The sequence below is a fragment of the Pteropus alecto genome, unplaced genomic scaffold (assembly GCF_000325575.1).
Source record: "Pteropus alecto unplaced genomic scaffold, ASM32557v1 scaffold48, whole genome shotgun sequence".
NCBI classification, from domain to species: Eukaryota; Metazoa; Chordata; class Mammalia; order Chiroptera; family Pteropodidae; genus Pteropus; species Pteropus alecto.
In genome coordinates, this window is record NW_006442110.1 from 3,509,381 (window position 1) to 3,531,915 (window position 22,535).

A 22,535-nucleotide genomic window follows, 5' to 3' on the forward strand; every position below is an offset into this window, starting at 1 on the left:
AAATTTTACTTTTTGGAGGTATAGGAAGGTCTTTGGAATTTGGGGCTACCTAATGAATATTTTTCTCTCTCCGACAGAGAACCAGTTTCTGATGAGGTTAACGTATTCCGTTTCACTGTGCCATTCCCTCCCTCTCTCTTTGCCCTTTTCTTCTATGCACATAATTGGAAAACAAATTAAGATGACCAAAAGCTCTTTAGGAATTGAACTGAGAAAACAATGTATCTCTCCTTGTTAATGTTCTCATCACAGAAAGAAATGGCTTTAAATTTTTTCTTAAGTGGAGAAAGTATTTGGGTAAAATAGCAAATACGGATCTAAATATTTTCGTGAGCATGTAGTTGTTTTTGTACAATCAAATCCAGTTTTAGAAATTAAATAACTGAGAAAGAGTTTCTAGGTTAACTCACTACAATTACAGGAGGACGTACTCCCTGTAGCTGAAAAAGAGAGGGGAAAATCACATTAAAATGAACCAGAATGAAATAGTGAAAGCACAATAAAAAATTCTATATAAAGAAAAAATTAATTGACAGGTTTGCAAGTAATAAAAGAAAAAATGAATTCCAATTATTATATAATGTTAGCCAATACAATCAAATGTTCTATAACAATTTACACAAATCGCTAAGGTTTGAAATTCTGAAATTTAATAAATGGTTAGTTGGTCAGAAAAAGTTGGCTCTTCCTATTAATACCAAATCAGTATTTCAAAGAGAGGCATCTTACTGAAGAGCAAGATGGGACACCGACATATTTAAATAAATGATGTTCATCACTACATAAATACAGATGGTGATTAACTTTCATTTTATTTTTCCAAAAGCAATTAATAGTGTGTTTCCTAATGCCCTCCAATCTCAGTATAGGTGGACCATGGAGAGAACAAAGGCCAAAAGGGAATGATTAGAATCAGGCCTTATTTTCAAACTGGAAGTCTATGCACTGGTCTTTACTAATATTTGTAAAGACCATTGATTTTATAACAGTTACTTAGCTCTGAGTCACTGTCCTCCACTTATTTATTTTTGAATGGCGCTGCAGTCCCCAAATCACAGACTGGATGGAGTCTCAGTTTACCGGAGCTCGTTTTAAATCAGTAGATTCCTGATTCCTGTTATATCCCACGTGTGATGCAGCAAAAAGAGCATTTGGCCATAACTTGAGACGAGAGATTTGGGAACTGATTCAGAACCCATCAAGGCAACCCAGGAAAAGGACACAGAACCGTGGAAGTGAGTGAGTGAGTGAGTGAGTGAGTGAGTGTGTGTGTGTGTGTTGGGGGGTTCACAGTCTGGATTATTTTGGAGGAATGACAGGTTACTTCATGGACAATACCTTCAGTGGTTTACAATGCACAGGTCAGAAGCAATTTCTAGGCAAACACTGCCGAGTGGACCCCAAGATGTAGACGGAGAAGAAGAAAGGGAAGCACGGGGCTTCCCGTCAGGCTGACCGGTGCTATCTTCCGCTCCTTTTTGCATACATCCCACCTGTCGCCTTGACTTCCAAAAACGTATTCAGAATTGATCATTCTCCACCCCCTACACTGCTACAACTTAGTCCATCTCTCTTTATCAGGATTATTGCGATAGTTTCCACTACTCTCTCATTTAACTATAGTCTTTTTCTCAAAACAGCGGCCTAAGAGATCATTTTAAATGACCCCACCTCACCCAGCCTGCCTCTGGCTGCACACATTCCGAAAGCTAGGCCAGACTCCTTTCCTCGAGCTTCCGTCACTCACCAACGTCACATTCTGTTCAACGGCCTCTCTTTTTCCAGTTATGGGACCCTAACTCCTTGTGATGTGTTTCCTCATCCCCTTGAGCTCTTTGTTCAAATGCCACCTGAACTGGGGCATGCCCTGGCCACCCTATTTAACAGGGCAGTCCTCAACATCCGCTCTCAAGAACTTCTCATCCCTTTCTCTGATTTATTTGCTCCTCAAATATATTCAATTTATCAATTTATGATCTCTACTGGAATGTAACTTTCTGAGAAAAGTATTTTTCTGATTTGGTTACTGCTGTAGCATGAATAATACTGCCATGTTTTAGTAAATATTAAGTGAAATGACTTGAATCCTAGCTCTACTAACTCTTGTCATACATTACTGCACTCAGATAAAAAATTCATCTGATCTGATAAACAATTATTTAATCTTTAAGACCCTGAGAAGTCATACCTGCCGCATATGCTAATGAAATACCAGTGGCTGTTCTATGCCAGCATAATCAGGACCTCTTACCTAAATTTTTTTGGGGAGGAGTAGGTGGCAGAGGCTGACAATCTAGGTGGGGATAAGAAATCTTCTAGCCTCTTGTGCAGGTAACTATAAAATGTATCCAGTGAAATTAACAGGTCCTAAACTGATGAGCTTAGATTTGTAACTGGGAAGGGATGTGCTCTTTTACTAAACTTTATCAGCCCATTCCTATGAGGCTCAGGCCACCTCTCAATGCCATCTTTTTGTCCTGCCACCTCCACCTGGGTTGGCACTTCCCTGACAGCTGCCTCCCGTTCCTCCTCGCCCATGTTCCTTATTACTCCTTCTGATAAGACTGGCTCTGGAACTTTCTTAACATTTCTCTTCAGCCATAATTCTCTCTCTTTTTAAATAAAAACAATGGGGATAATAAAATTACCAAACCTGAGAAAGTACAGAAATTTAAAAACTTTTCCACTCTCTTGTGACCATGGCCCCTGGCCTGTATCAGAAGGTTTATTTCCAGGTAAGTAATCAACAAACAAATTTAGTTATTTTGTTTGTTATTGTTTTCGATTATTAAAATTAATAAAGTGCTACGAAAAGGAATTCCAGTTGGGAGGCAGAAAAAAGGTTAAAGCAGCTAAAATACCTTTTGCTGAAAAAACATCCCAAATGAATAATCTCTTTTTTTTCTGTGAGGGTCGCAGAGGAGAACTGCACCCTTTCCTGGGGTTGGCAGGGAGCAGGCGTGCAGAGAGCGAGCTCTGCGCGGGAGCGACACAGCCCTGCCTGTGACTGCACACGCAGCTGCCTGCCTAGCACGTGGTTTGAAACCTCGAACGTCCCCTAGAAGGGGCTGTCTCTGCGTCAGTTATGGAGAGACTCGAGGTGACCTGGAAAGGCTGGCAGCGTTTAGCAACCCAGGGTCAGGCCCTGGGTTTACCAGGTTATGCTGTGTAATGTGAACAAAGCAGACTCTATTGCTTTTTAATAGATGAAGAAGGTAAGATAATTATAATAATGATCCCAAATCAAGTGTGAATGATTCAAACCTCATTTTTTTTTAACAAAATCAATTTTTCTTTCCACTATACTAATATTTCTTAAGATGGTTTCATTATAACCTCAGCAACTTATTTTAAATTTTCAGCACAGACAGTATGAAGGCATGTGTGCGTGTATGTGCATGTGCGTGCGTGTGTGTACTTCAAGTCTGGAGGCGGCTAGCATTCTAATCAGGAAGCCATGCGTCAGAGGCGGCCATGAACATTATGTCAGAAATGGCTCAACTCCAGTGGCAGCTACTCCAGGTTTTCTGCTCTCTGCTCCTATGATCAACTTACTGAATGCCAAACTGGGTGTCCTTTGATGAAACTGGTTTGTTAGTTAGCAAAACTGTTACTAATATTAGGAAAGAAATCTCAATGGTGAAATTAAAGATATTAAAAATAGGTAGTTTGGCAAAACATCTCTTAGAGACACCCACAGCTGGTATAAGATGGTAGAAGACTCCACTGAGGCCTATGATCTGAGCCTTGGAGAAAGTTCTAGAGTCTGGATGACTTCATGATCCTGTTCCAGCTACCAACTTAGGAGGCTCTCTGTTGCCTGGCACCAACTTTGAGTGCGGCTGAGTCCTACTTCTAAAATATTGCCACTGCTGCTTGAAGGGAACGTTTTAGTCAAGGTACAGCGAGTCATAGGTCTAGGACTTCCCCGAGCTTACGGAAGAGTCTGCATTAACAGTGCTGTGCGGACTTGCTATAATCATTCATTTAATAAATATCTATGTGAGTGCACTAGACCTTGGCCTGTGACTTCTTTTCACTGCTCCATGGTGGTAAAGTTATTTGAGAAGAGCTATTTCTTATTTACCTCACGTTTCAGTGGCTGGCATCTTTAAAAAAGAATCTAAAAGAATGTGTATGCAAATTGGCTAAGGTCAATCTGTAATTCTGTTCCTCAGATCATTTGTGTCAGAATCACCTGCAGTTTCAAATTCCTCAATTTCTCGGCATCTGCATTTTAACATTCTAGGGGCGGGGCTGCTAACCTGAGTCGTAAGGAGTTCCCCTAGTGGTTTTCATATACTCTGAGGACTCAGCTAATGAAGATATAACCAAGGAAGATCATGACCATTTGCCAACAGCATTTCTCAATAGCAGATCAAAGACCCAAGAAGGAGGAAATATGCTCCTGACTGCTGGGTTTGAAAACCAAAATCTGTAAAGCAACAGTAAATAGCAAACTATAAAGCCTTCATCTCCTATAAAGTTTGTGCCATAAATTTGTGGTTATAGCTATTTGCTTACCCATCTAGATGGAAATAGATCAAAACTGGCTGTAGGCATCCAGCAATCTCATCCATGGCCAAAATATTCCACTGTCATTTGGATGGGTAGAAGTTATCAATAGCTTTCCAACTGACTACTGTGCTGCACTGTCTATGGCAGCAATGAACACTTGGCCCAAAGCCCATCATATTAAATATGTCGTTGGATGAAAATCATTCTGGCTATTGGGCTACTTTTTCTCACATCAATAAGCTCCAGTTTATTCACACATAAGACATACTGTCTGACTCTCATCCACTCATCAAATACGTATTGAGAGCCTTTTTAAACTTAGTAATTTTAACTTCCAACAAATACCATGAAAGATTAAAGAAGCAGAGGTCTAGATCAGGACCTTCTGTCTCCGAGTTGTTACTCATCACTGTCACGTCGCAGAGGGAAGAAACGCCCTGGTACCCGAGTCAGAGCTCCTGAATTCAGGTGCTGGACACGAACTCAGTGGCGAGTCAGTAAAGATCCTAGGGCTTTTACTTCTTTTAGACAACAGGAAATAAAATGCTTGCCTTGCCTCTTTTTCATTAGTTTACTAATTCACTCACACGTCTCACACGTATTTATTTGTCATCTACTATATTCCAGGTATTTTTCTAGGACCTCAGGGAATACAGTAAGGAACAAGGCATATAAGATCACTGCTTAATAATTAGAAAAATGTATAAATGCAGGAATATAAACATATATTTATGTAAACAGATAAACATATGCGAATATTAATATATTTTTCTGAGGCAAATATATGTGCACATATATTTTCTAAAGTTTAAATCAAAGCCTTTTCTAAGGATGCAATGTATTTTTTTAGATCTCACATTGTATGATTTAAGATGAGAAAGGCAATAATCTAATGAAAGATATATTGCTCTAAACAACAAACCTTTAATAAAAGATGTCTCCATATTTCACTAATGATAAAAAAATCGACTTCTGGCAGGGTGCCTTCTGCAGGATAGGAAGCGTGCTAGGTTCACACTGCAGAATCTATCATTAAAAGAATCTTCCTTTTTACTCGTCTTTTCATTGCTTAAGAACCAAGATACATGTGATCAGATGGCTTCTCATGGAAGGCAGTCTGAAGTGGGCAGTCTCTAATATGGTCCCAATGACCCTTGTCTCCCTGTGCAATCCCCTTCCTTTAAGTGTGGGCTGGATTTAGGGACTCATGTCTAACCAGCTGTACATAACAGAACTGATGGGATGTCATTTCCAAAACAGAATTATAAAAACCTTTGGCTTACATCTTGGAACCTTTCTTGCTTACTGGCCTTCCCCTCCTGTCCCCTTCCCTTGGATCCCTTCCTCCCCTCCTCCCCATCCCTGCCCCTCAGCCCAACCACCAGGAGGAGAGGCCACTTAAAGATGAGAGGACCTGAAGGGTCAGAGCCTTGGGAAGAACGAAGGCACCTCAGCCAAGAACCAGCATCAACCGTCCATTGAGCGAGTGCATCCTCTTGGAAGCAGACCCTCCAGCCCAGTTAAGGCTGCGAATGATGCAGCCACATCCAACCGTTTGGGTACAAGCTCATGAGAGACCCTGAGCCAGAGTCTCCCACTTACTGAGTTCCTGATCTAGAGTAACTGTGGGATAACGTTTGTTGTTTTAAGCCAGTAAGGTCTGGAGTAATTACTTACACAGCAATAGGTGACTAATACATAATGCAAAGACCTGACTCTTGAGGATAGTATCATGAGATTGAATCAGTTTGAAACCTATGCTTTATAACTCAAATATATGAATTAGACTCGAAGAATATGATGACATCATATTAATTCCTTTATCATGAAGAAACATACATTTGCCACTCTTTTTAACTGAATGGGATTAGAGTTTGTTTTTTCATGAGATCTACTGAGTTCACTGAAACAAATAGAAATACTTTCTAATCAAACTTCATTAAAACTCTGTTTTTAGCAACGTAATAGTTACCAATAAAAAACTGGTAATCTTACCTCCAAAGAAGTACTTCTCGCCAGTTTTAACTTGAAGAGGACTATTAGTGCGAACTGCTGATGCCTCATCGCCATCGATGGTGAGAATAGCAAAATTTTCCTTAGCTAGGAAACGAACCTCATGCCACTGTCCATCGTTTAACCCAGAACCTGTTAAGTACAAAATCAGAGTCAAGTTATTGTCTTAGGATGGTTCAGTTTAAAACAATTTTTATTATCAATAAAGTCAGAACTTTACAAATAAAAATTAATATATTTTCATCTAGGAAAATCTGGTGATACTTACAATCGATATCTCATGTTTCTTTAACATTATAAGAGGTTTTATTCTCCACTGAACCAAATAAAGCATAATATAACCCAGTCTAAGGAAACAGCACTAATGGGCCATTGGGGTACTTGGGAGAATGAATGGAGTGAATAAAGTTGTCTGGGAGGTGATGATGAACTACTTTAATTTAATAACTTATTTTCTGGTTAGCTTTACTAGACTCTAATCTCATATAAGAAAATGGGTTTATGACTTTTGTCTAATATCTCTGTTTTTATAAGCTTTTTAGTACTGTTATGTTTTCTCAATAACCACGTCTGGCAGATATAGTTTATATAAATTAAGGACTAAAGAATAAGTGTGTGAGTATGGACAGTTATTGGTGCTAATTGACCACTAATAAGCTTGGGAAATAATACCAGAATTAATTGATCATTTATAAATATGGTATCTTTCTAATGAAGTAGGTTATATCTAAACAAATAAAATAAAATACATAAATAAGTCAACAACTCCCACCCCTAACAATATCCCACTGCCGCCTCACACAAAAATCTTCGGAAACAGAAATTCTTTTAAGCTCTCCATTACACTGACAATAATTTAAAGTTTCTGTTTAATTTGTGTCCATTTTATGAAGCATAATTAGAAAATTAAGGAGCATACAGAGGAGAACAGCCATTGAACATCAGTATCTGGAAAGTTTAAGAAGCACTAAGAGACCGAGAAGTCTATGAGGCTCAGAGTGCCCTTCTTCTACTTTACGAAGGCCTACGCTGTGGCAAAGGGAGGATACTCTGTTCTAGTCTGCTCCAGACAGAATAATCTAGGTAGGAGTTACTTGAAGATACACTTCATGTTTACAAAAGAGAAGTCTAGCAAGTAAAGGTATCCAAAAAATGGAATGAGAGTAAATTAATGAAGCACTGATGACGGCTTCTGGCTTCTGATCAGAGGTGTGCAAACATCCACTTATAGGCCGAATCCAGTCTGGGGCCATCTGTTTTTGTACAGCCTGAGAGCTAAAAATAGTTCTCACATATTTAAACAGTTGCAGAATAAAATGAATAACAACAGTAAATTACATGTGAAACTTACATAAAATTCAAATTTTAGTGTCCACCTAAAATTTTATTAGAATACAACCAAGCTCACTTGTTGACATACTGTCAAAAGACAGACTCAAATCAACAGTGGCTGTAGAGACTACATTGCCCACGAAGTCCCAACTATTTATTGAGTGGTCCTTTACAGAAAAAGCATAAACTACTGGTTGGCATATGCTATTAAACAGAAATACCATTAAGAAAAAAGTTAAAGCCTGTTGACACTTAGAAGATAGTCACATATAGGTAGTATATGCTGATATACTGGTAAATATCATTATAAATAATCCCTCCCTCAGGTATTTTTCTTAGAATTTTCAAGTTTTAATTTAGTAATACATATTTGAGCATATTTTATTTCAATGGAGGAAAACAGAAAATCGTTGCTTTAAAATGATTAACACTAAATAATTTCCAAACTATGAAATGTATAATACATATGAATATATACATATATATATAATAGTTTTGCACTGTGAAATTACTATGCAAATGTAAAATCTTATTCTAAAATTAAAATCAGTTAGCTGTCTGACAAGTGGTAGTGTTTACTGAAATACTTCCTTCTCAAATAGGTCACTTTTGGGTTCGCCCACAGAACTGATGCATAGAAGACTATCTTCACCATAACATTTTTCTTTAAAGTATGAAACTGGGTTTAATGTTGATTAATCACACAAGAATATGGTTTTGATTTTGGTTTTTACCTTTAAAATGTTATGAATACTGCTTTGAAAAGCAATATTTGGGCATGGATCTCAAGGACATCAATGTTACAAATGTTCATTTCCTAAATAATCACTCATGCAGAAGAAGTCACTTGTAAGTTATAATCAGCTGACAGAACATCCTGTTCTAAATAGTAGACCAGAGAGCCCTTCTAAAAAATCCTACAAAAATTTCTTCTTCACGAAATTAATTTATAAACGAAGACTGTTGGCTTAATTGTTAATGGCAAAAAGGTCTATAATTCCAATTAGATTAAAATTAAAAATGTTACTTTATTTCAAGAAACAATTCACTAATTAAACTAGAGAAATTGGATCGCAGATAAAAGCAAGTTTTGTTGATAGTAGCCATTGCTGCATCTGAGCTTGAACTGTGATTTCTATTCATTTTGACTCAAATTATTATTTTTAACTTTTAATGCTAATCATCAAGAGGTGCCTCAGCAATCTATGATAGAAATGGGCCTCCAAACATAATGAAGTTCATTTTTCAGTGGGGCAAGAACGATCTAATTGCTCAAAATATGCTGCTGCTTTTAAATTTTGTTCACCTGCATGTTATAAAAAATAATGGCCTAAAGGCTCTCTCTGGAGAAGAATCTAATTTCACGATCTCTGATATGTATTTATAGATATACCATTTTAAACTCTATGTAACAGTCAGTCTGCTAAGTACTTTCCTTGCATTTTACTCATTTATAATTCACAAAGCATTTTAAAAAATTATTGTCCCCAATAAATAGGTGAGAGAATCAAAGCATCCTACAACTAATAAAGAGCAAAACGTAGAATGAGAACTCAGATATATCTGGTTCCAGAGGCTGAATTCTTATAAACAACAAACAGAAACAAAACCAACAACAAAACACGTTTATTATATAACTTGTGTGGATCCGTGATCGGAGTCCTCTTATACTATGTGTGTATCCACACGCACACGCACACACACAAACACGTTTCCATTTGCCACCACCCCTGGACACGAGCTCAATTTCTGGAGATATTCTTGTCTCATACAGCATTAAGGTTGTGAATAAACTGAGACATCTCAAGTTTCACCTGTCAGCTTTCAGCATTTGCACCATCAGATTTCTGTTGTATTGGAATATCCCACATGCTACATCTCTTTTAGTATTTTCTTACAAGAACTAATATTCTTCCCTTAAAATTGTAATTAGAATGGAAATTTTATAACATAAATTTGAGAAGCAAATTCTAGCATTTTTTTCCCCAAGGCACATTAAAATAAGCCCATGAGTATTTATTTAAATCATCTCTGTACTTTGTGAAACTCTGAGCAAAGAGAACTGTGTTCACTCTTTTTACTTTATAATGAGGGGAACAAGCTATCTTGCTAGTTTGTAGAGCTGAGACTGTAATCCACACCTTTTGACATTCGAACAGTAGTTTTCCCCACTATTCAGAACTCAGCCATTGAGATTTTATGGTGAGAAAAAAAGGGTGCCATAGTTTCAGCATATTTCATCTCTGTCTGTGTGCATCCTCTGCAGTGCAAAGAAGACTCAGACAACTTTGTATGAAACACAGACTAAAATATGTGAGCGCTCCTGCAAACTTGCTCCAAAATGTGTTTTGCCTTTATCATTTACTGGACCATCTGTCACTTGCAGAAAGTAGTATAGAATTAGTTTTGTTTCAGTGAAGCAAAAAGGAATAGACTTGTTAAGACATTTTAAAATTAACAATATTGTTTAATAATTTTAAGTTGTTTGAAGTGGGACATGCATGAAATTCAATACTATATGAAATGTACTCAGAGTACCGTAGCTGATCAGATTGTTGCTGTAACATATAAACTTACAATAAATACCAATACAGTTATTCAGAAAAAAACGTATTGTCCCATTTCATTAGAAATTTGTGAGTCATTATTAACAAAGAACACATAACTAAACAGGATTAAAGCGCTTCTCATGTGCTGTTAGAGTTGTTTTTCCTCCGCTCATTATTCTAGAGCTAATGAACATCTCAGGGAATGGAGACACACACCTAGGACCCATACCTCTGATGCAGTGGGTTCCTGGTGGCTGGACAGTGGCTCAAGACCACACCAAAAAAGGATGCTGGTACTTGTCTTAAAAAAAGAGACTCTTGTCTCACATGGTTAACATCTCCTGAGAGCCTCATATATGTCTGTTACCATGTACACATACTGTATATGTCCCTTATTGTATTGGCTCCTCTCAGTAGTGAGCAGCAAAATAGCAGAAAGGCAGGAAAGAATGGTGGTTAGGAGGGCTGATCCAGGAACCAGACTGCCTGTGTTTGCTCTAGCTCTTGATAACCTAGTCAATTTATTTAACCTCTTTGTGTCTCAGGCTTCTCTGCTCTAAAATGCAAATAACGGTATCCACTTTGTAGATTTCTTTTGAGGACTAGATGAATTAGTGTTTGTATTCATTAAAACAGTGCCTGGCACCTAGGAAGCAGCATATCTGTATCATTAGATTAAAACACAAAGAAGCTTTGATCCATCTCATTTTATAGAAAAGGAAGCTGAGACAAGTTGAGTCCCTATTCTTTGGGCTTATTACCTCAGAATTACAAACAAATACTGGTGTATTTGTTATAAATAGCCTTCTAAACAAGACAGCAATGTACTAAGTCTTAACAAAGTGAAGATCATGGACATTCACATATGACACAACTGGAAAAAAAAGAGTAAGTCCTGATGTCATGCTAACGGGCACCATGTCCAGTGACAGCATTAGACATGGAAAAAATGCCTGTATTCAAACGACTTAGACAAAGGTGAAGATGATTTGTTCTGCAAAAGTGTGTTGCATGGCTCACAAGTTATGACAATGACACCGATGTTAAAGCTGCATGTAAAGAAATTAGAACAATTATTTCCAAAGAGAGTAGAAAATGACCGTTCAAAAGTATTCATGTATATAATTTTAAAGGCACATAGTAATTAAGTAAATATTATAGACATTTTTGCCTATGGCACTAAAAGTTTATATGCCCAAGCTGGTCAAGAGGTACTCTTAATTATCTTGCTGGGAAAATGGGGGATTGCCCTGCATTTGGGGTCATATTCTATTCAGGCACAAATGAAACATGGCCCCATGACAGACTGAGAGAGGATCAGAACAGGGATGACTGACGTATAGACACCCTCAGAGAGGTAGACTAGCATAACGGTCAAGAGCGTGGACTTTGGAGTCAGATGTCTGGATATGAATCTCTTTTCTGCTCACCTAATCATAGCTGGGCCTTTAGTGAGTCAACCTCTTTATGCCTCAGTTCCCTTTTCTATTAAATGGGAATCACAAAAGCATCTGCTTCGCAGGGTTGTTTTAAGGATTAAGGGTATATATTATCATTTAGAATAGAGCCTGGCACATAGTTAGCACTCAATAAATATCAGTTATTGTTTCTTATTCAGTGAGTGAGCCTAGCTCTCTAAATATCAGCCTGAGTTGTTGTACTTTAACTTTACATACAACCATTACCTATTATGAAATGATTAAAATTGGCTTACTTTATGAACAAATACCCTCTTTTCCCATATAAATCCAATAATATAATATTATTGTTGAGGAATTGGAATATTTGGGGAGATAGCTCTCAATATGTCTCTTAATATCAGAGTCAACAACTTTTAAAGCCAATTTTGAGCAAAATACGTATCTTTTTAAAAACTAGATTATTCAATAGATGTGGCTCTGAATGTCTGTGTAATATTTCCAAAAATTAAATTCAATTTCAAGCAAGGATTTCTCATGGTGACTTTGAGGAGACTGATATAAACTCGAGTGTACATTTTCCAAAACATTTTTGTTTTTATACCAATATATTATTGCAATAGTTTTGGTTTAATTTTACACTTAAAGATTATTTGATATTACTTTATAATAGATACCTGTAGTTCTTCATAAATGCATAACAATAAAAACTTTTCAACTTTTCTTTAAAAAATGAAATCAATATTTTTACAAAGACATTTTTTAACCTAAAAGCAACATTTTTGAAACATTATTCTAACTTCTGGACTTAATTTTTTCATAAGATAACTCAATTGTTTTATAATATTTTCTCTAACATCTCCCTAACTTATAATTGTTAGAAAAATCTGTTCTGTATGCAAATGGAAAATGTTAATGAAGCATATTCTATCTAGCTGTCTTTCTAATGGTATTATTGCTAAAGTGAGACTCTTGAGGTGGTTGCTTTGATGGAACTAGAAGAAACAGATGTTACTCTTATTAGAGACGAGAAGAGACTAGTTTAATGAATATTGAAAAGAAGTATTTAAAATATAGTAGCAAACCAAGATAAAACATCTGTTTGAAAATGCTTCAAATAAAATTACAGTGACTATAGTTTTCGATCTTTTGCTCAATATTCAATCTTGAGAGAAAACTTTCCTAGAGTATGAATGCATCTTTAGGCAGTTATGTTGTTCTTTGACGTGCTAACAATATATCTCATAAGTTATTATTTATCTATTTATGCAATAAAGAGAAAAGGGAATATACATCTCTATATAAATATGCCATGTACTCCTTATATTATCTACATAAATTTCTTATCATTAGGAAATTAATCCAATTTAATCTTGCTCATTTCTACATGCCAATTCAATCCATCTTTTTTACATGTATGACCATCTACAATCTGACAGAATATGTAATGAAGTGCTTGGGCAGGCATGAAATACTTTTTTTTTTTAAGCTGAAGAAATTGCCAAATGCTTTTCTGTATAGGTACGGACAGAAAGTCAGCTTGGAACATGTCTTTTCTGAAGAGGCACTTAAATGGGACCTTTAAGTTAGACAAATACCCTGGGGAGAGCACACTGCATGACATTTTTCATGAGTTGCTAGAAATGACCCCTTTGTTTACTTAATATGTAGAACTGTAGGGATGGGATAGATTCTTTTCTGATACCCAGAACCTTCTGAGAGAGAAAGGGCCCAGATTAACAGATTTTTATCACCTTGTCTGTATGATAGAATAATTTGGGGAATTTTTAAAGTTCCATATTGAAACCTTCAAATCATTGCCAAGAAAATTAAAGATCTAAATAAATGGAGATCTAAATAAATCAAAATACTAACATTAGTCTTTGTTGAAAAAGAAATACAAGATTCTAAAATGTATAAGGAAACACAAAAATTCTTAAATATTCAAAATAATTTAAGAAATCCAAATTAGAAGACTTATTATATGATTCCAAGACTTGTAATAATACAGAAAGAGATCAGAAATAGAGCCACACATATGTGGTCCACTATTTTTTGACAAAGGCGCTAAGGGAATTCAATGGAGAAAAAAAGGTATTTGATTTTTCAAAGAATGAAGCTTTAACAACTGGATAAATTTAGGAGGAAAATGTATCTTGATTTCTTCTTTACGCAATGCACAAAAATTAATTCTAGATGGGTTTTAGACCCAAACACAAAGGCCTTACTATAAAGCTTCTAAAAGATAACAGAATATCATTAGGACTTTGGGGTTAACAGAGATTTCTCAGGACATCAAAATCACTAGATAAATTGGGCTTCATCAAAACTGAAAATTCCTGCTCATCGATAGACATGATTAAGAAAAATTCAAGGCAAGACAGAGTGTAAAAAGCAAATGAAACAAAAAACGCACATATATTTCATAACGGAATATACTAACAGCTCTTACAAGTCAATAATTGAAAAAAAAAGTGGTCAAAAGTGACATCGCAAATACAGATATATTAATTATATATAAGCACATGAAAAATCGCTTTATATCATTAGTCATCAGGGACACTAAACCACAAGATATACAATTTTACACTTACTTGAGTGGCTAAAAATCAAAAAGACTATCTAGGATCTGGATCTTATATTCCTGAACTCTCATATATTCCTGACGGGATATAAAACTGTACGACCACTTTGGAAAACTCTGGCAGTTTAAAAATATAAATATTATTTAATGTGGACCCCAAATGTAGTGCTTTTGTGCCGTTTAGTGTTCCCAAGTGCAGGAAGGCTGTGATGTGTCTTACTAATATGTACGTTAGGTAAGCTTCTTTCAGGTACAAGTTATAATGCTGTTGGCTGTTAGTTCAGTGGTAATGAATCGATTTATGTAGTAAACAGGTAACTTAAAATAGAAACACATAAAACGAGGTCATGTAATGATCAGTTGATGCAAGTGGTGTGACCGAGGACTGCAGGAACCTAACCCTACATCTCTCGCAAGAGCAAAGGTTCAGAGTCCACTAATTTGGTGTTCCAGTGGCGACCTGGAACATTGCCACCATGTGACGAATGGATTTAGGGAGCAGGCGTGAAATCGGGCGGACCGATCAGGAAGCTCTTCCAGTAGTTAGGCCAAGAGATGACGGAGGCTTGGATTGAGGTTGGCAGCGAAGAAAAGTAGTCCAATTTGCCATGTGTTTTTGTAGGTACCATTGTCAGGTCTTACTCATTAATGGGTTATTGAAAAATTGAGAAAGAAAGACTTGTGGCTTAAGTAATGGAGTGGAAACCAATGCCATTTAACTAATGGGAGACTGGGGAAAGGAGTCGGGCTAGGGTGTGTCCATTAGAAACCAAAGCAGAGGTGCCAGGCAGACAGTTGTGTGTGGAGCTTAAGAAAGAAGTGAGGCCTAGACATAGAAAGCTGACGGCATGAGCATAAGTCGTGAGGCTTGATAAGGTTACCTAGAGAGAGAACTGAGACAGAGAAGAGAGGTGGAGTGCTCTAAACTTTACAAGGTGGAAAGAGGATGAAGGCCCAGGAAGGAAGACTCAAACAGAGTAGCCCAGAGAAACAGGAAAGAAACCGTGAAAATGTGATGAGATTGTTGCAAGAAGGGACCAGCTGGATCTTGTAAATGTTTCTGAGACATCGAATAAAACAAGTATAAGAAGTGAACATTAAATTTGGAAATATGGAGGTCCAGACATTGGAGTAGGGTGAGGAGACCATGGTAGGTGGGGGATGCAGAAAAGCAAGAATGTACAATCCTTGAGTAGTTTAGCTTTAGAGAAAAATAATTTTGACTAAAGGTTTATGTTGAAAATCTGAAGAAAATCACAAATCCCATCCGAAGAAAAATCCTGATTTCTAGATACTCAAAATTAACATACAATTTCAGGGGTTTAGCGCTTCATTTGGATTACGAACCCTGGTTTGTATAACATCTTTTCATTGCACTACCTGTCTTTGCTGGGCAATGAGAATATTACCAACGAATTCATTTATGCTTTTTGGAGTCATTACTCTTCTTAGATTTTTTTCTACTTAATTGCTTATAGGTTATAATTTGTTCTTTTTTTAAATAAACATGCCAGTGAATTAGTTTTAAACTTAAATATTTATTATTGCTTATAGTTACTCGTTTCTATTTTAAATAGTTGTAGTTGTAAAATTATTATTATACCATTTTGAGAAAGTAAGTTGTCATTGTTATTAATATTACAATGTATTTCTTAAATCTAAATTGACTAAGTCGTACTTAGTCCTTTATCTTTGTTTCACTTGTGTCTCTGATAAGTTGTAGTATCTTACAATTTTCTTTAAAGGCACAAAATCATTCTCGTATGTAGGAAATTAACACTGTCCAAATGGCAAGGACATTCAAGTCAATTTCTCTTTTTCCGAGGGCATACCTATGTGAAACACTGTAGAGTATATAAAAATAAATATGATTCCTGGTCTCGGGAAGTTTGTCGTCTTATACCACCTAATGAGATTTAAATATTTAACATACACTTTGATAATTTCTATGAAACATTTCCTTAGATTTTATAAACTAGAACTGTATGGCATAGGAAAAAAAATACACAGAGAACCACAGAGTAGGAGATGATCTGATATCCAGCTGGGGATCCCTGACAGGAGTTAATCTCAAATGTAGGCATTGCCTCGCTTTCTACAGCTTAACTGTAATATGCTGTTGAAACTGTTCATCTCCCATCCCCCTGGCAGCTAGGGAAGTTAATATCAGAATGATTACAGAGTACATTACCAATGCAATGTCCCCAAAGCACATAGTTCCTGTCTTCTTACACAATAAGAAGAGAGCTACATGACACTATTGGTCGATGACTTCAATTCTGTCACGTCAGTATTACAGAAATGATGCAGAAAGAATATCTTACAAAAAGAATAATAGAAACACCATAAGTTATGATAATGGCAATTGAGCTTAGGTTAATTCTTGAATCCATTTTCTCATTTTTTAAAATTTCGATAACAAATTAAAAACTTAAAACGAATAACTGTCAGAATTTAAGATTGGCTTTCTTTAAACAGTGTGTCATGAAACTCCCACTTTCCTGTTGAAAGTGGTAGTTTCATATTAACCATAGAAGACCGTGATTTAAGTGGCTTTGATTAAATAGAGGCTTTTTAGATCTGTGTATTCTGGGTAACTGCAGTGAGAATACTGTTTTTAAGCTGGAGAGGTTATCCAGCTTCTCAGGGGCTCAGAAATTCATGAGTACAAAGAATAATCATGATCAGGTCCTGCCAAAGAACAGCAATATTAAAATGTTATGTTGAAGTACAATCTTTGATGAGTATAAATCATTATTTTTAAATTGCATCATAAAATGCATAATTGAACCACAGTTTCTCATTTCAGACAATTCTGTGTTCCCCCCCTTTAATAGAACTCTTTGTTTTTATACCTGCCACTGAATAACTTTTATCCTTTACTCAAAGCAGTACCTAAATAACTTATACAGGTAACAGACATAGGCAAAAAATCAGTCTCTACCTTTCACAGGTAGCTATTTTTCTGCAAAGCTCTCTATTACTTTTTCTACTACGTGACTCCTAACATGAGAGGTTGCTTTTGTGTTTTTCAGCTCAGTCATTTCCTCCAACTGGGCTATTAATGGGCATTGAACCATGAAGGGCACATCATCATATATTTATAAACTACTTACTCTCTTCAGCAATCTTCAATTCAAAAACAATTCTTTTTGAGTGTCAACTGCTTTTGGTAGTTTTTCTCATTTTTGGTGGCAAAACAGGAGTGGAAAAATATTACATGTGAGTACATTAAAATAATATTTGTATGAATAAAGTTTCATATATATTTAGTTACAAATTTATTCCAGCCATCCATTCTTGTGGATTTTAACCTGAACATGACAGGTATTGGACAAGATTAAAAACTAAAACTAATATATTAAAAATTAATATTTTTATATCATAAATTTAAAAAACATCGATTTACTTTTTAGGATGGTTTCATGGACTGGTATTGTACACATAAGTTGAGCATGTGTATTTGAGTATGTGTGCAGAGATATGTGATATTTACTACATGGCACATAAGATCGGAGTGCAGTGTGATACACTAAAAGAGAGCTCGGTTGGAGTCTGAATAGAATGGACACTAATATTACCTAAGAAAATCACTTTATGTCTCTGGACCAGAAATTCTTGTCGCTAAAATGAATGATTCATACTGGCCAATTACAAGATTCTTCTCAGCTCTGGACACTTAAAATGAGACTGAAATACATTCATGTGCTGTAGAGGGGAGTAGAAAACCATTGGCAATGTATCAATTTGAAAAAACAAAACAAAACAAAACAACGTTATGTAGCGCACATTAGTAAAATAAATAGTTCCATAGCTGAAGTTGATTATTTTGTTCTATAAATCGGCACTTGCCCTGCTGGACGACTCTACACTGCAAACACAATGGGCACAGCAGACCCAACGCAGATTAAAGGGACTGCGTCTCAGGTGAAAGGGAAGAATCCACACTAAGTACAGTCACTTACATTTTGTGCTTTAGTATAGCGCTAACGTTCTGTAATGCAGATGAACAATGATCATCGTCTTACTACTAGGTCATGTCCTATCTAAAGATAACGTTAATAAGGTCCATAGATGGATTTTTTTCTCATCATACAGAGTATTTGTATTTCATTAGTATTTAATGAGCATTGTTTATGCTCATTAGTGTTGACTGCTAGATGAGCAATCTTCTAGTTTCAGGAGTCCCCAAACCCTGGGCTGGGAACTGATACTGGTCCATGGCCTGTTAGGAACCGGGCCGCACAATAGGAGGTGAGCGGCAGGCAAATGGGTGAAGCTTCATCTATATCTGCAGCCGCTCCCCAGCACTAGCATCACCACCTCAGCTCCACTTCAGATCATCAGGCGTTAGATTATCATAGGAGCACCGGTACCTGGTGCCAAAATGTTGGCGACCGCTGTTCTAATTAACATCAATTATTGAATTCAGAAGCAATCTGGGGTGTTGGTAACGTTCTGTCTCTTGATCTGGGTACTAATTATACAGGTGTGTTGGGTTTTTCAAAAAGTTCATTGAGTTGTACATCCACGATTTTATACACTTTCTGTATGTATAGTGTAAAGGCATACTTTGGAGAAAGTGCAGGTTCGCTAACAGACCATCACAATAAAGTGAGTTCTAATATTTTTGCTGATAGAGGGTCTTCCCTTCCATTTGTAAAAAAAAGCAGTATCTGTGCAGTGCAAAAAAGCAAAGAGCAATAAAATGAGGTATGTCTGTATATCAATAAAAGTTGAAAATAAAGCAAGAGTCTATATAATATATAATCTCATTGAAATACCTTAAAATGGTGAAAATATGGAAGTTGCTATTATCTTTAAAGTCATGAGATAGATGTGCAGCGAAGCCATCAAAAATTTATGAAGTGTGCACACAGCTGTAGAATATTAAAACAACAGCAATTTAGAAAAACTGACAGCTATCAATACCATTAATTTAACATGAAGTGCGGCATACAAGAAAATCAAAGCTTTTATTGGGACACTATATTAAGGTTGACAAAGACTTCATAAACATATTGAGGGGACTTCAGGACACTTTCAAGGGCTTCAAAAAGTGATGTCACTTTTGAAATTATGTCTAATTTCATTTCTAAATTTAAGGGCTTTCCTTTCTTTGATTAATTTATCAACCGTGACTGCAATTCTTTTGTGTCTCACAGATATAGGGAACACACACAGTTTTAACTCATAAGAAAAAAAGAAAAAGAAAAAGAAAAAACAAAAAAACTTAAAGAACCTCCCCCAAAACCCTCTGACATAAAAATATTTACTTTCTTTTCTTTTGCTTTCTCTCTAAATGGTATAGAGTCTACCATCTCTCTTTATTTAAAATTTCTCAGGCTTTGTTTCCATTTTTTTCCCCCAAGCTCACCATGTTGTATCTCTTAGGCAAGAAAGGTATAACCAGATGGTTCAACTATCCTAATGTTCAGATCTTGCAAGTTTACCACTGTCATAGTTCATTTAGTTGAAAGGTTCTCCATCTTTTTTCTACTCTCAAATATCTTAGAAAATAATTTCATTGGGAATTTCAGGCTCACATTGGCAGTGATTCTCCATGAGAGACCAAGCCCTGTGGTGGCTGGGGTTATAAATTTGAAAGAGCAAATGTTACTTGAGAAAGGAAATTCATGTGGCTGGTAACTGATTCATATATACTCTTTATACACATTCTTTGTATATTTCACATTTAAATAATATTATATACTATACTTATATAGAGCATTCTATATCCATGTTATATAAATATAGAGCATACTCCAAGTCTAACAGCTAAAGCCAGTGACCTCTTTGTATTTAGTTCAGTCATCAACAAGTAAGTGTACTAAGTATTCGCACACTAACAAATTTTCAAGTTAAAACCACATTCTCTGAGAAACAAGGAAGAATAAGAAGACACGGATTTCAGTGAGGAGAAGGTGGAACAGTAACTGAAATGAGCTGATTAACTAGCTCTTGGTCTGCAGTAGACCTTGGCCCCTAACCTCACTCCCTTTGAAGAAGAGGGTTCTGTTCTTCACATTAGACATCTGCATCCACGGTTTTAGAGGGTAAACTCCAAATGCCAATAGCCCACCTGCCAACGATCACATTGGTCAGAGCCAAGAGAAAGGGCTGTAGGTCAATTAATTGAAATCAATTCTCTAAAAGTGGATTGAGCAAAAATAATTATCCAAAGAATCAACTGATCAATGACTAACTCACCAAATTCATCAAATTTACCAATTTATTAGGTAATTGTGTTAAGAAATATTCTTCCTGATTATATGAATATGAATACATTCTTCTTATAAGTATATTCATGAATCCATTTCTCTTAAATATACAGAATAAATGTGAATATATTAGTATTTTAAGGATTTTTCAATTTATCAAAAGCTAAGGGTCAGAGGTTTAATCTTTAATGAATATATCATGAACAACATATTCATGAGGGATATCACGAACTAAATCAGCCTCTGAATATAGTGAAAAGGATATAGTCAATGAATTATTTTATTCATTTATTTAAAACTATGTGCCATGCAATGCTCTAGACACTAGGGCTACATGAAAATCAAAGTTCCTGACCTCATAGAACATAGATTCTTAATACTTTTAATATCTTTAAAGAAGAATACCTTTAAAATAAGCTTTTGGGAAACAGAGTTTGTAAATTTGGTGAACTCATCCGCTACCAAGGGAGATATTTGTAGTGATGTCGCAGACTGCCTGCAATGAATGCCTATGATTTGTTATAAAAATCTTGCACCAGAGGTTGATTACATTGACCTTTATGAGCCATTGTTGTAGACTTGGATGAAAGTTACATGTGAACATAAAACAAATACCTGGTTACTCTGGGTAACCAGAGCTACTTTCCATTTGGAAAAGTAACAAATGAGAAAATTAAGACTCACAAAGTTAGGAGACTTGCAACTACCAACACGGTAAGTTGCAAACCTGGCAATAAGACCCAGGTTTGTGGATTTTAAGCCAAAGATTTTCTCCCATTTTCCAGACCTGCCACCTATCAATATTACGACTTTGTACTTTCCAAAACTTGAGATTTTAGTAGCTGAGTTTGGTATTAGTTATTAACTCAAATTTCTAAAGTAACAATGAAAAGGATATCTTGCTTTCTGTATTAGATTTATATTTCCCCGTAGAATTATTTAAAGCAAATTATGGTAGAAATATAATACATTAGGGCAACTTCTATGTTAAAGCATGAAAATAAAGTTAATGTGAGTATAACAGTTGTTACTAATTCTTATTTTTATTAAGCGATGAATAGCTTCATTAAGTAATACATTAGTCTTTTTTGTTAGCTTCATGAGAGAGAGAGAACAATGAAACTGCTTGAGTTAAGCTTTGTGTGGCTTTTAAAAGGGAAAAATGTTCTTTCCCAAAGGGCACTACAAATAAAAGAAGAAAAAAAATCAAAGTCGAACAATGTTTTTCTCTGAGAAAGTCATCAAAACAAAATGAAAATGTTGGCATTTTAGTAGGCCTGTTTGCATTTTACCGAGCCGACTCCTACCAGCTTTTGTGGTCGCTGTTAAGAGATGCCTGACTATGAAGCAGGTTTGGTAGAGGACGCATGACCTCTGCTTTTGTCTGAACTGTGCAAAGACAGAAAAGGGCTTCTGTTATTGTTTTCTTGACTATACCTCAGTTGTTTATATTATTTCTTCCTAAAGAGTTCTCAAAAGAAACACGAGCAAACAGAAATTGGACACTAGGCCCCTCTTTCGCTATTAATTTCTCTGTTTCTAACAGAGGATTTTCAAGTCAGCACCATCTTGGCTCAATTAAAACTTATGGTTACACAAGAAATAGTTTATCATTAGCTCCATTCATTTAGAAACGATCAAACATTATTTATGTCATAGATAAGGGGAATAAGGGGAAAGAGTTCACTGTTCTTGTGAAGTGCAACTGGTTTGTTCTGCTATACAGATTTTAAGAACAAATCTTTTATTTAGGCTGTGTCTGCACGTGTGATGAGAGATCTCCTTCTAGCACCTTTCTGCTCTGACTAATAAAGCTTCGTAACAGTATCATTGCTGCAAGAAAGGAGTCATAAGTGATTTCATTCTTAGAACATTGAGCGTTTAAATTGGCTCACTTCAT

The 22,535-nt window shown here is 36.0% G+C and overlaps 1 protein-coding gene across 1 annotated transcript in view; it reads right to left on the reverse strand.

Annotated features, from left to right (window-relative positions):
• CNTNAP2 (contactin associated protein like 2) overlaps positions 1 to 22,535 on the reverse strand; it is a 1,631,342-nt gene that overhangs the window by 749,748 nt on the left and 859,059 nt on the right. Inside the window, exon 9 of the mRNA XM_025039033.1 lies at positions 6,514 to 6,663. Within this exon, the coding sequence (XP_024894801.1) occupies positions 6,514 to 6,663 (150 nt within the window). The remainder of the gene's footprint in view (positions 1 to 6,513; positions 6,664 to 22,535) is intronic.